At 41.7% G+C, this 13,621-nt stretch overlaps 1 protein-coding gene across 1 annotated transcript in view; it reads left to right on the plus strand.

Annotated features, from left to right (window-relative positions):
* Positions 1 to 13,621, plus strand: part of igf1ra (insulin-like growth factor 1a receptor) — an 84,170-nt gene that overhangs the window by 3,875 nt on the left and 66,674 nt on the right. The window contains exon 2 of the mRNA XM_044356264.1: positions 12,559 to 13,125. Coding sequence (XP_044212199.1) covers positions 12,559 to 13,125 — 567 coding nt within the window. The remainder of the gene's footprint in view (positions 1 to 12,558; positions 13,126 to 13,621) is intronic.

Consider the following 13,621-nt stretch of genomic DNA (forward strand, 5'->3'; position numbering starts at 1 on the left):
TTATAAATAGATATGTCACCAACAACACTGGCGCAGGGGTTGTGTGAGTACAGGCACCCTCTGTCCTGTTCCATGAGGGCACACCAGTGTTCCTGTTCAGTTATTTATGAAAGGGCATGTTGCTCCGGAAAACTTGAATGGCGGCATAAATAATCAAACGTCAGCGAGCATTGTGTTTGACAGGCAGCCCTCCTACCTTTCCCTTTGGGGTATGGTATGTTGCAGCACTGTGCTCCATGTCGTGACGGAGCAAGTGGCTCATATATGACTGCTGTCACTCTACTCCAAGGTGCCCCACTCCATCTTGTGACTAGGGCTGCATGGTTATATACACCCCCGCCCCTCTTCTCTTCTCACTATGCTTTCCCTTCCCCCACTCCGGGATGCAGGAATGCCTTGCCTCACCCCTGGTGAGAAGGTGTAGCGAATGTTCATGGCCCTATGGTGTGCGTACGAGTATGTTTGTGCGGGCGTGAGTTTATTGTGCAGCTCTCCGCATACTGCAGCAGGACCCAGCGTGACAGCCTGAGTCAGTGGCGTGCCCCTGTGTAAGGATGTGAAAGTGTGTCACTGGGCTAGTTTGCGAGAGCCCAGTCAAATGCTGTCCTGCAGCTCCTTCAGGCTGCCAGCTGAGGTTTACAATGCTTAATTAAACACTTTATTTCAAGTGGCCCGTCATTGGATTTGCTCAAATGCAGTCTCTGGCCAACCGCACATACTACATCATCATGGGCTGCCGGTTTAATGGCCTGTGGAGTATTGTATAATTTGCGAGATGATTGCAAATGTTAGCTCTTCTAATGGATGGCGCTTGTTGTATCAGTAGAAAGCTGTTCATCAAAAAATGTATCTGTATCTGAATTCATCAGCCAAAGATTATTGTCTGAGATGTTTCCAGAATCTTAGCAGGAAACCTTTGTGTTATTTCATGCCAATCATTCAGTCATCACTTGGTCAAATAAAAGTTTCCAAATAAGCTATTTCTGCATGTGATTGTAGGGCACTGGCGGTTATAAAATTGCAATAATGTCATAAAAGACAGCAGGTAGATTTGTGTGTATCTTCAGATAAATCCATTATTCTAACAATGTAAATGCCTTTGTCTGATTACACACTAAGCTTTTATGGTTGGTGTAGCATTGATTTATGCTTCATAATTCAATTTACCTTTTTTTTCATGGATTTTATTTATTTACATATATGCCAGAGTGTAACAACGGCATTACTAGCAGCTGTAGGAAATAATATTTTTAGGGCGACTCCAAAAAAGGATTTTATGTTGCAACTTATGGTTGAAGTCAATAAAATAATCACTATTTAAATTAAACCAATAATAGTCCTTCCATTGTCCTTCTCTTATTATTTTTAGTTTCCTGTAGGCTTCCACGCATCTTTCCAGCCATTAATCAAACAAATAATTTAATAAAAAACAGGCCTTTTTGAACCAGATTTTGCTATATTCAAACAGTCAACTTGATGTAGTTATTTAAAGTGATCAGGTTAGAGTGAGCATGTAAATCCTCCTCTCCCCTCTAACGGAGGGGGGGACTTTGTGTGAGAGTTGTTATGATGGGGAGTGTAGTGTTACTGTTTGGGGTTTTGGTGATATCTGAGCCACAGTGTTTGAAGTAAGAGTCCACTGAGGGGAAGCAGCCCACCAGACTGCCGGTCAGATGACTTCCAGTATGCTGGGGATTAGAGCCAGTTGATGTGGCAGGTGTGAGGGGATATGACCGCACAGTGACCAGCTCCCTCAATGCTCTGACTACAACTAGAGTTTAGTGGAAGATTTTTGGTGATAACAGTTCGTATAATGGTTCAGAATGAATACAAATTCCAAATATGATGCTTGTCTTAGTTTTTCAGAGTGAATTCTTTGCCATGTGGCATCTACATACCTCTAAATAAAAGCAGGTGCTTGGTGATTGCCTATCAATTGGAGCTAAATGTGAGACTCAATTAGAAAATCCAATTACATTTAATTTAAGAAACAATTCACAGATCTGTTGACCTTCACTGTGCATTACAAAAATATCACTACTCAATACCCTGGCCTTTATGGGGTTTTTTTTAAGTTGGATAACATCCAACCCAAAATATGACATTTTAACAGGGTCTTTTGCAGAAGATGTATACTTTTATAAAGGATAGATAGATTTAAAATACTTTATAAATCAGAAATTGTCAGTGTTCAGTCACTTTGTTTTAATATGATTTCAATTAGAAAAAAAGGTATTGCACCTTGTAAAAAAAAAATATAATCCACAGAAATACATGGAGCTCTCTCGGTGCTATATATTATACTCAAAGTACCAAAAAGATTAGCAGTTTAATGATTAATTCAATGGACAAATAAATAATTGGGAAGCGAATTTTGATCATGAATTGACTGTTAAAATAATTTCTCCAGTAGGAATACTAAACATTTTCACGCTTCTTCCTCTATGTGTTCCTTTTCCCTTTATATTATAATCAGTAATGAAAATAACTATTAGTTGCAGTCTTGCACCTTGACGGCTCTGTAATTACTTGGGTCATGACAGTTTTAGGCCCCCAGAACTGTGCCACAGGTCAGAGAAAGTTGAGAAACACTGTCCTTAAACTAAACATGGGATAGAGGAATCTTCCTAATAACTTCCCGGAGTTTACAGCTGGATGTGTGGAAAAGGATACAATTATGTGTTTTCCCAGAATGCTCTGTCCGTGGCCTCTGATAAACAGCACGACGTGTGGTCTGAAAGTCCAGACTGTTCAATGTTATGTTTTTGTCAGCTAAAACTGAGATTAGGTTTATTTACATACAGGATCAGATTATATGTGAAGTCATGGCCATTAGCCTTGGCTTCATTTGCCCAGATTTACAAAGGGGTCATGAATAATTGTGTGTGTGTTTGCATGATGACATTTCAGCAGAGGGCCAGGGCAAGGTTTATCAATCATAAACATGAGCCATTGGATCCCATTACACTGTGGAGATATGTGTGTTTACTCAGCAGTGTGAAGAGCAAAGAGAGGCAGGAGGTAGAGACAGACACATGTATGCAGGCTTATCCCTCCTCTGCGGCCAGATCAGAAATATCCATATCACTCCCAGGTCATTATTGCCGGCTCTTTAATTTTGTTTCCACCTCTTCCTGTTAATGTAACAATGAATAAAGGGTTTGGTATCTAAACCTGATTCAAGCATTGTTGTCTTCACAACAAATGGATTGACTGGCAAGAATCAGAAGCCTGGAGGCTTAGTTTGAGGCAACATCCTACTCAATCCTTTTCCAAAGAGGTTATTGGAATTCCTGGTACTTCACATGCCTAATGAGTAGAACAAGGGAATCACAAAGGAGTTTTTTCTTTTATTCTCCCCCCTAATTTTTTTTTCTGTTCTTACTTCCTTTTTTCCCCACATTTTTATAGTGTAATTCAATTTTTGGGTAAAGATAGAACACACAGGAATATCTTCTTGGCATTTACAACTCCCAGATTTACATTTAATGCATATAGCGGTTTCTTGTTGTCATGGTTTTACACCAGTTGGCCTCAGATAGCTATGCTGGGCAGAAACCTTATCTCTCCCTTGCCACAGTATCTCTTTGCCCCCCCCCCCCCCCCCCCCCTCCGTTCTCTGGCCAGACACCCCCTGATTTTATTAATGCCCTCATCAGGAAGTGGGGCCTAGAGTTTCTCTTTACTAACAAACAAATTAGTCTTTGTATTTGAGTGGCTCCACCCCTCCTCCCTCTCTCTCCGGCTGCTGGAGAAGCTGGAAGAAAATTCTCAATGAAACAAAGAAGACATGCAGCTCGATGGCTCACAAGTGGAGCCCAGGGGCATTGGTGTTGATTGTAGAAAGCAAATACTATTTTCTACTGGAGTAATCATTTCCGTTCTAAATTTGGAGAAGTGAAACACCCTGACAAGAGCAAAGATAGCTCATTTATCCTGATAAACAATGCGGCTTCTTTTTTTGGTAGAATAGTTTGAACAAAGAACATCAAACATAGGCAAGTGGATTTAATTTACACACAAGACCTTTTGAGAATATGTACACAAGCTGTTTGAATACGCGAAGGAGAGGTCACAAATGCCATTTCTGTGTATTTTCTGCAGGCATTTTCCTATTTTATTGGTCTGATTATTTAGCTCATTGTTTTATCCTTAGCCATGGTTAGACAGTTGCTATGCCCAGCTTGTTCAGGAGCATAACAAAGGAGGGAGGTCCACACAGTAACAGCTTAGGTAAACAAATAATTTATATGACTCAACGTAAGCAAACTATGAGGTGTAAAGTCAATAGTGAAGGAAGGATGTTGGATGCTATAAAACTGTAGATGCTAATCTAAACTATTTGTAACATGAACCAAGGCTAAACTAAATACAACCAAAACTCAAACAAAACCAAACTGGGTACCTGAAAGGCACCAGCTTTCCAGGAGGGAGAGAGGGGGGGGGCATCTTGGAATCACCCAGATTATAAAGGCTCCAAGCAGATGACACCAATACCTCAATGAGAAGGGAGGGGCCATACCATCAGGGAGAATCTGGAAAGAGGGAAGCAGAGGCAGGCCAACACAGATACTATCAAAAGGCCTAGGGCCATCACCCCCTTCCCCTTCCTGTAGGAGGACATTCCCAGCACCGATTTCAGTTGCGTCCACCTGTATCATAAAAGGTTTGTCAAAATCAGGAACTGCAAGAACAGAAGCAGAATAGGTCAATTTTGTTACACAAGTGAAAGCAGCTGACATTAGGGAGACCAGACAAAAGGAGTGTTTTCACTCAAGAGGTTAGTCAACAGAGCCACCACAGTGGAAAAATTGCAAAAACCGCAGTAATACCCTACTAGCCCTAGGAACCGCATCAATTCTTTTTTGGATGCTGGCACAGGCTATTTATCAATCGCCTCTACTTTAACCTGCACCAGATGAACTTCACTCTGGCCTACAACCTTACCCAGATAGGTCACTGTTGCTTTAACAAACTCACATTTTGCTAGGTTAACAGTTAAATTTGCTTCTGCCAGTCGGTCAAACATTGCATGCAAATGTTGAACATGAGCTTCCCTTGTGTCACTGAACACAAGAACATCATCCAAATAAGCTACACACCCTGTCAGACCAGCTAACACCCTGTTCATAAGGTGCTGAAATGTTGCTGGAGTGTGTCTTAGCCTGAAAGGCATCACAGAATAGGAAAACAACCCCCATGGTGTGATGAAAGATGAAATTTCCTTGGCTCTTGGTGTTAGTGGCACCTGCCAATAACCTTTCAAAAGGTCTAGCTTAGTCACAAATTTTGCATTTCCTACCTGATCAGTGCAGCTCTCCATACGAAGCATTGGATAACAGTCAGGTTTGGTGACAGCCTTAACCTTTCTGAATTCTGTAAAATCTATCTGACCCATCAGTCTCATCTGCCAACAGACATGGAAATGCCCAGCTAGAGCAAGCTGGTCCCAGGTTCTAACATGTACTCCTTTTCCATCTGCTTATGTTTTCCTATGGGCAGCTGGTGCTTAGAAGTTGGTAGGTCAGGTACTCAGAATTGTTGAATCTCCCCGTTAGAATTGGCTCAGATGGAACATCAAAATCTTCTGAAGGCACGGCTCCAACTGTGGTTACTGACCGTACAGGCTCCATTGTGATACTGTCTGTGGAAAGCGAGTCACCTTTTACATCAGAGGCAGAATGAACAGAATGATAGGGCTTCTATAAGTTTACATGACACCACTGCACTTCCTCTCTGGTGTGTATACTAAATAGTCCCTGTCTGACATACAGATTTTTATTGTGTAAGGCCCATTAAACTTTGTCTGGAATGGTGAACCTACCATAGGCAACGAAGCCAAAACTTGATCGCTTGTCTCAAATAGACAGGTTTTGGTTTTGCAATCAAAAACCTCCTTCACTTTTTCTTGTGTACAGCTAAGGTTTTTTGTGAGCAGTGGCACAAGCAATACACAATCAATGGCAAAAATCATTTACTTAGTTCAAGACAGTATCAGGCAGCTCAGCATTTTTCAACTCATCACCCAACATGGCTAGTGGACCCCGAAATGTGTGTCCAGACACCTCCTGCATTGCAAACAACAACCACAGCAGGCCATCTTCCCAATCTTGAGAAAATTCAGTACAATAGGAAAGCTCAAGGGCTCCCTGAGACTCAGGATGTTTATCCCTTAGCCATTTTACCAATTGGGAAAAGGTGTGAGAAATGAAATTACTCCCCTGATCAGTTTGCACCAATTTTGGGATGCCAAAGGTAGTCAAAAAGGTAGTCTGGCTTGGTTTTAATGGATCACAAGGGGAAAGCAGCAGGATAGCGAGTACTTTTATACATCACTGTCAATAAGTACTTATCCCCAGCCTTACTCTCTGGAAGTGGACACACGCAATCAAGCAGCAGATACTCAAACAGCTTCTCAACCAATGGAATCGGGTACAATGGAGTTGATTTAATCTGTTGGTCAGGGTTTTCAGTTAACTGACAGGTGTTGCAAGTTGCACAATACATTGTTACATCCCTTTTCAGACGAGGCCAGCAGAAATGGTGGGGGACATTGTCATAAGTTTTCTTGTTACCAAAATGACCTGCAACTCCATCATGTGATCTGCTCAACACAAGGTCCCTAAATTTTGAGGGCACCACAATCTGAACAGCACTGTGTACCTGCACACTACACACTACACAAGCCCACTTCCTAAACAGCAATCCATCATTAACAAAATAGACACTAGGAACACACTTGAGCTCACTTTCTGGACAGATCAACTCAAACAAGGATTTCACTGTGGGATCTGCAGCTTGCTCTTTAATACACTCTTCTCTAGACAGTGATGGCAACAGGATAGCAAACAAGTTAAACTGCTCCTTTCCCTCAGAAATGTCTTCTGCCTGAGAAAGCCGGATCTGTTCAGACACCTCAGACTGCTCTGACTTAGCTTTACTCCTTGCCCATGTTACAGCACAGGAAGAAAAAACTTTAGGGTGCTGTTTAGCACACTCATCTGGTTCCTCAGATTCCCGTAAGGGTGAACAATAGCGGTGGACCATGTTTCCAAACCCTTGCCGCAGCCAAGTCATTCCGAGAATAATGTCTACGTCTTGAATTGGCAGCTGGGGACAGACACCCATTTCAACCTCTCCACATACCAGATCAGAGAAGAGATGACAATGATGCAAGGGAACCCACAGAGGAACCAACCTAATGCCAAGTACAGGAGATTTTTCACCAGTAGCAGTACAGGTGGAAAAGGGCAAAGTGCTCTCCACAATGAAACGCTCAATAGCCCCAGTGTCTTGCAAAATAATAAGAAGCATCTTGTCCTTTCCATCCAAAGACACAAAACCATCTGAGAGAAAAGGTGCATGCATCTCATTAATACCTTTTTAGATGGAGCAGTCTTCAAGGGAAGATTCAGACATATCAATGCTTAGTGCAGAGGACACTATGCCAGCTGACTTCACATATACACTGGAATCGGCTGATTTTTGGCCAGCCTTACTGATAGTACATTCCCCTTTCCAGTGTCCCTTGTTTTTACATGCATGACATATCTTGGCTGGATCAAACCTTACATTTGTCCCTGGAATGTGCCTCACCGCAAGATGAGCAGGCTCATGGGTGACCCCTAGAGACTTACCAGGCCAAAACCTGAAATTCTCCCACTGTTGCCCTTCTCTGTGGACTTGACCAAATTCTGAGTCACTAGCATGTGTTAAAGCATATTCATCAGCGAGGACTACAGCCACAGATCCTGTCTTCACCTTTCTCTCATCGATATAAGTAGCAAGGTGGGCAGGCAATGAACTCTTGAACTGTTCCAACATAATTAAATCACACAAATCCTTATAATTGTCTACCTCAGAAGCAGAGCACTAGCGAGTGAAATGAGCCAAAATATCTTGCACGAATTCAACATGGGTTTGCTTTTGTTCCCTTTCTTCCAGTTCGTAAATGTCTGCCTGTATGCTTCAGGAACTAGTTCATATGCTTTTAGAACTGTACCTTTAACCTTAGCATAATCACCACTTTCAGCAGAACTAAGGGCAGAAAAAGCTCTCTGGGCATTGCTTGTGAAAACACATTGCAACATCAAAGTTTTATGACTGTCCGGCCATTCTCTAACCTCTGCCACACGCTCAAACAATGCAAAAAATATGTCCGGGTCTCCATCAAATTCAGGCAGAAGCCGTAAGCTTTCAGCAACGTCAAAACCAGTATACACACTGATAGATTCACGTCCTCTACAAATGGCCATTAGTAACTCGTGCAGTTTCAATTGCTCTACTCTTAATCTCTCCCTTTCATATGCTACCTCAACCCTCATTCTCTCCTGCTCCAACTCAAACTGTAATCTCTCCTCTATTTTTACTTTTCCTTCTCTAGCTGCATATGCTCAAATGTTCAAATGACAAAGTCCCACCAAAAAGCTCTGAAACCACTGGAGCGACTGGAGCCTGAACTACCTCCAAAAGCCTGGCAGATACAGCTAGCCCCTCCAGAATGCCCCCTAGCTCAGCCTTGCCTGGCAACTTTTCAGGTTTTGACCAGCTCAAACATGCTGCCAACTCTACTAAATCTGCCTTTGTAAACTGAGTTAAAGTACTACGAGACAGTCTTTTTTAGAAATTCAGAGACCAAAGTATTACAATGCTCAGTATCCATGTTTAACACTGTCAGATTGACTACGCAGCCAGAGTTAAATACATTAAGCACATCCAAAAGAACAAAATCAGGCATCAGAGCCCCCCCCCCCCCCCCCCAACTGCCTAGCCCAAACTGACTAACTGCACCCTAGTTTTCATGTGCATACTGGCGGTGGATACTTATGCACCTACAAATTGTCTGTACTGGGGAAGACAAATTGCCCCAGCTAATATACAGGGTGCTCCCGAGCCAAATGCTACTAACCGCATGAACAACAAACAAAAATAAAATGCCCCTGAAAACAAAAAAATCAGCAACTTCTCCTTGTGAGATGACTGGTGCTACCGCCTCTCTGGGGGACACAATGAATGCTCCAGCCAGACAGCACAAATGGCACAGCTACCCAGCTGTATACTCCATAACCCACACTCACCATTCTCATTGGATACACAACTTATATGCACCTTAAAGCTGGAGTGCGGGACTTTTGTCTCCCCCTTCTGGCAGTGAGAGTAAAGGGGGCACTCAGCTGTGATTGCCTGAGTACAAAGACATTAGTAGGATGAGGGGAGAACATTTCTCTTCATTTGATAACGTTAAAAGACAGTTAGATTTTTCTGTCGGGGGCCAGTCTCATTTTTAAAAAGACGAGAAAAAGAGAGAGAGAGAACTGAGAGCACCAGTGTGCGAGAAAGAGAGCAGCTGTGGTCAAGCGTGCTAGAGAGTGAATGAAGAGAGGGAGCCGTGATGGTGAGAAAGATGGTGAATCAGATCAATAAAACTTTATTTTCTGATTGTTTCACAATGGTTACGTTCTAGAGCACCTCCAGTCAACCCGGTGGTGGTGCGCCATGACACCTGATTTGGTCTGAATACAGCCTGACACAGGCATGCAGCACACTCTCATGTGCACCCCGAATGACAGGCACACAGAGAGGGCTGGTATAAACCGATATGTTTTGGCCCAAAAATGTATATTTTGATGGCCCACCGAGATGTGTCCCAGTATTCCCGATGGCCAGTAGATACTGGCCTTAACCTACTGTTGCAGCTGTAAGACAGTGGATAAATTGTTTTGAGCATCACACAACCCCTTCAAAATGACTCGTTTCATTATCAGAATTTGATCCAATCGGTCTGATAAAATTTGGAAAGTCTAATAGAGAACTATACTGTCCCTGCACCTTATCTGCTTAACTTTGAACATAAGGAAACTGTCACTGTGGGCATCCCAACACAATTACACTACTCAAATTCACCTAAAATTTTGATGTTTTTCAGGTTCAACATGGAACGAGCCCCCACTTGTTATGCTCAGCTTGTTGAGAAGCATAAGCTCATTCAGGAGCATAACAAAGGAGGGAGGTCCACACAGTAACAGCTTGACTAAACAAATAATTTATTCAAAAATAACTCAATGTAAGCAAACTATGAGGTTGTAAAGTCAGTAGTGAAGGATAGATGTGGGGTGCTATGAAACTGTAGGTGCTAACCTAAACTACTTGTAACATGAACCAAGGCTATACTCAACACAATCAAATCACAAATAAAACCAAACTGGGTACCTGAAAAGCACCAGCCTTTCAGGAGGGGGAGAGAGGGAGCCATTTTGGAATCACCCAGTTTATAAAGGCTCCAAGCAGGTGACACCAATCCCTAAATGAAGTGGGAGGGGCCAAACCATCACGTAAAATCTGGGAAGAGGGAAGCAGAGGCAGGTCAACACAGATACTGTCATAAGGCCTAGGGCCATTACCCAGTGTTTTGACAAGGATCAAAGACTCTTACTGAAAACATGCCTGCCTGTCTCATTGGACAGGCCCTGTGACAGTGTCGCCCATGGCAACGGCGTCCTAAGCCTCTGTAAGAACATAACAGGTTTAACCAAGGAGCTCATATGTCAAGGCATTTCCTGTGCTGATTGTTGAACTGTCTTTAACACAGTTCAAAATAATATGCAATCTGTTAGTTACAAAATGTGCCACTTGTGTAATTACATAAATAATTTATTGCTTCATAAATCTTCAACGTAGTTAGGAGTTTAGAAAATTTTTATCTGTTAGGTTTTGCAGAAGAACTTTTCAACTTTTTGGCTGCATTATCAGTGATTCCCAACCAGTAATACTTCGCAGGGGGCACTTCTGTACTTGGGGGTACATGGAAAGATTGTGGGGTAACTCAACCAATTTGTAAGAAAAGAAATTGATTTACGAAATATAGCCACATATTGAGTGAGCTGTTACCAGAACACTACGTATAATGATTGAGTGTGCATGAAAGCTAGTTAGCAAATGAGCAGAGAACAGTTAGCTAAAAGTAGGCTAATGGATAAATGGCTAAAATAGATAGCTAAAAGTCATGTTTAACAGTTTAAACAGACAGTTAAAGGCAATATATGAATGGCGAAAAAGCTAAAAGTAGTGGGTAAATGGTTTAAATAGAAAAAAATAATGGGTAAACAGTTTAAATAGTTGACTAAAGGTGATGGATAAACAGTTGAAATAGCTAAAAGTAATAGACAAACAATTTAAATAGTTAACTGAAGGTAATGGATAAACAGCTTACATAGTTGGTTAAAAGTAATGTATAAACAGTTTATCCATTACCTTTGGCTAACTATTTAAACAGTTGAAATAGCTGAAAAGTGACGGATAAACAGTTCAAATAACTAACTGTAGTGGATATACAGTTAAAATAGCTGAAAGTAATGTATAAACAGTTGAAATAGATAAGTAATGGATAAGCAGTTGAAATAGTTAAAAGGTGATAGATAAACAGTTGAAATAGCTAACAGCAAGGGATAAATGGTTGAAACTCTCTGAATGCAAACTTGACCAAAACAACTTAAACATTTTCAGTTCAAATGTATAAAAAAGTATGGTAACATTATCCACTTCGATAATTAATGATGTTAAATAACATCCTGTGTAACATTAAATTAAATGAGCACATGTGGAACATGATGGATGGTGTTGATGAGGGGCAGTTGAGTTCATCTGACAGGGCTGTGGGTACATCAGATAACAAACCACTGCATTAGCGGACAGGCACATGATGAGAATATCGTCTACCATTGATTCCCAGGTGTAGTAAGTGATAGGCACAATTAAAGAGAGAGATGATTTTCATCAGTAATATTGTCTTTGTTGTTAATGTGTGTGTGTGTGTGTGTGTGTGTGTGTGTGTGTGTGTGTGTGTGTGTGTGTGTGTGTGTGAGAGAGAGAGAGTGTGTGTGGTATTGGAGGACGCTCCAGGCAATGTGGTTTCAAGTGTTGTTTTCCGAGTACAGAGGAATGGCTTATTCAAGCGCTGGGGTTATCTGAGGTGACAGACAAAACATTTTACAGAGGAATGCAGGGTTTGCATCTGATATGACGGATACAGGAGGTGTATCAACATGTTAACTTGTGAACCTCAACGTCAACTAAATAACAATTTCCCTTGTCACCTCTGTGTTAAAAATGTTGCTGACCCTGATTATAATGTCTCCTTTGTTACAATAAAAAAGTGTGTGACTGCAGGCCATCACTCAACTTGGAGAAAACAGTCAGAGCAAACATTAACTTGTAAATGTAAATGAAAAAACATGATGTCCTGTCACTGCACACTGCTCGGTATTATTTGTATGTATGACATGTTGCCAGCAAAGCACCACCCTTACTATCTTGACTAACAGGATTATATGCTTCAAGAAGATTATTATAATTAAAATCTTTTGTCAAAAATGATCTACATGCTAATCTAACGCAGCATTGCTGTATTCCCCACCAAACACTTCTTTTACATTCATTTCTAATACAAAAGTAAAATAAATCTTTAATACTCTCTATTGTATATGTATAATGTTTTAAATAACATGTTTCCTGATTGAGAGATAGAAAATGCAACTTCGTGTTTCTCTCTGTGTCTTCCAGTCTGTGGTCCGAGTATCGACATCAGAAATGAGATTAGCGAGTTCAAGCGGCTGGAGAACTGCACGGTGGTGGAGGGCTACCTGCAGATCCTCCTCATCAACGACAAGACCAACAACATCCACCAGGAGGTCTTCCGCTCCCTCAGCTTCCCAAAGCTGACTGTAATCACCGACTACCTGCTGCTGTTTCGTGTTTCGGGCCTGGACAGCCTCAGTGTGCTCTTCCCAAACCTGAGTGTCATCCGCGGGCGCAATCTCTTCTACAACTATGCCCTGGTGATCTACGAGATGACCAGCCTGAAGGATATCGGCCTGTACAACCTGAGGAACATCACCCGGGGAGCCATCCGGATTGAAAAGAACCCTGAGCTCTGCTACCTGGACTCAGTGGACTGGTCTCTTATTATGGATTCTGAGTTCAACAACAATATTATCAGTGGGAATAAGAAGGCCAAGGAGTGTGACAACCTTTGCCCGGGCATCATGGAGGATAACCCTCTGTGTCGACAGACAACGTTCAGTAACAAACAAGAGTATCGCTGCTGGACCTCCAACCAGTGTCAGAAAGGTAACCTGAATTCTATGCTGTTTTATTTTATCCTCTATCCCAACAGAGAAATGCGGAGAATGTTTTAAATTGGATGTTTGCTAAATTAAATTTAATAGCGGAAATGTTTGTGCAATATTTTGTGATACAAGTACAGTAAGTGCAGATGTGTCTTTGATCTACGTAGGTGGTTTCCAGTCTCACAAACATTCTGAAATTGTGCATTTCTTCACCAGTGAACAAATCCCATGAATCTATGCAGTGTTTTTCCTTCATTTCCGTCAGGCTGCAGGATTGTCCACGGGCCAGTGCAAACATTTCCTCTCTGTTCATTATAGAGACCTTGTCTTTAGATCAGGCTATTTGTGGAGTGAGGGATGGCTGCAATATAGAGCACCAGGTATTAGAAAGGCATACTCAGTTGAGGTTAAAGTTGCCTCTGCCAAGAAATGAGCTAGTCTACCTGTCTGGACCATGTCAGTTAAATATTTGCCTTAGGGACTTTTTGCAATTCATG

The sequence above is a fragment of the Thunnus albacares genome, chromosome 7, assembly GCF_914725855.1.
Source record: "Thunnus albacares chromosome 7, fThuAlb1.1, whole genome shotgun sequence".
Taxonomy (NCBI): Eukaryota; Metazoa; Chordata; class Actinopteri; order Scombriformes; family Scombridae; genus Thunnus; species Thunnus albacares.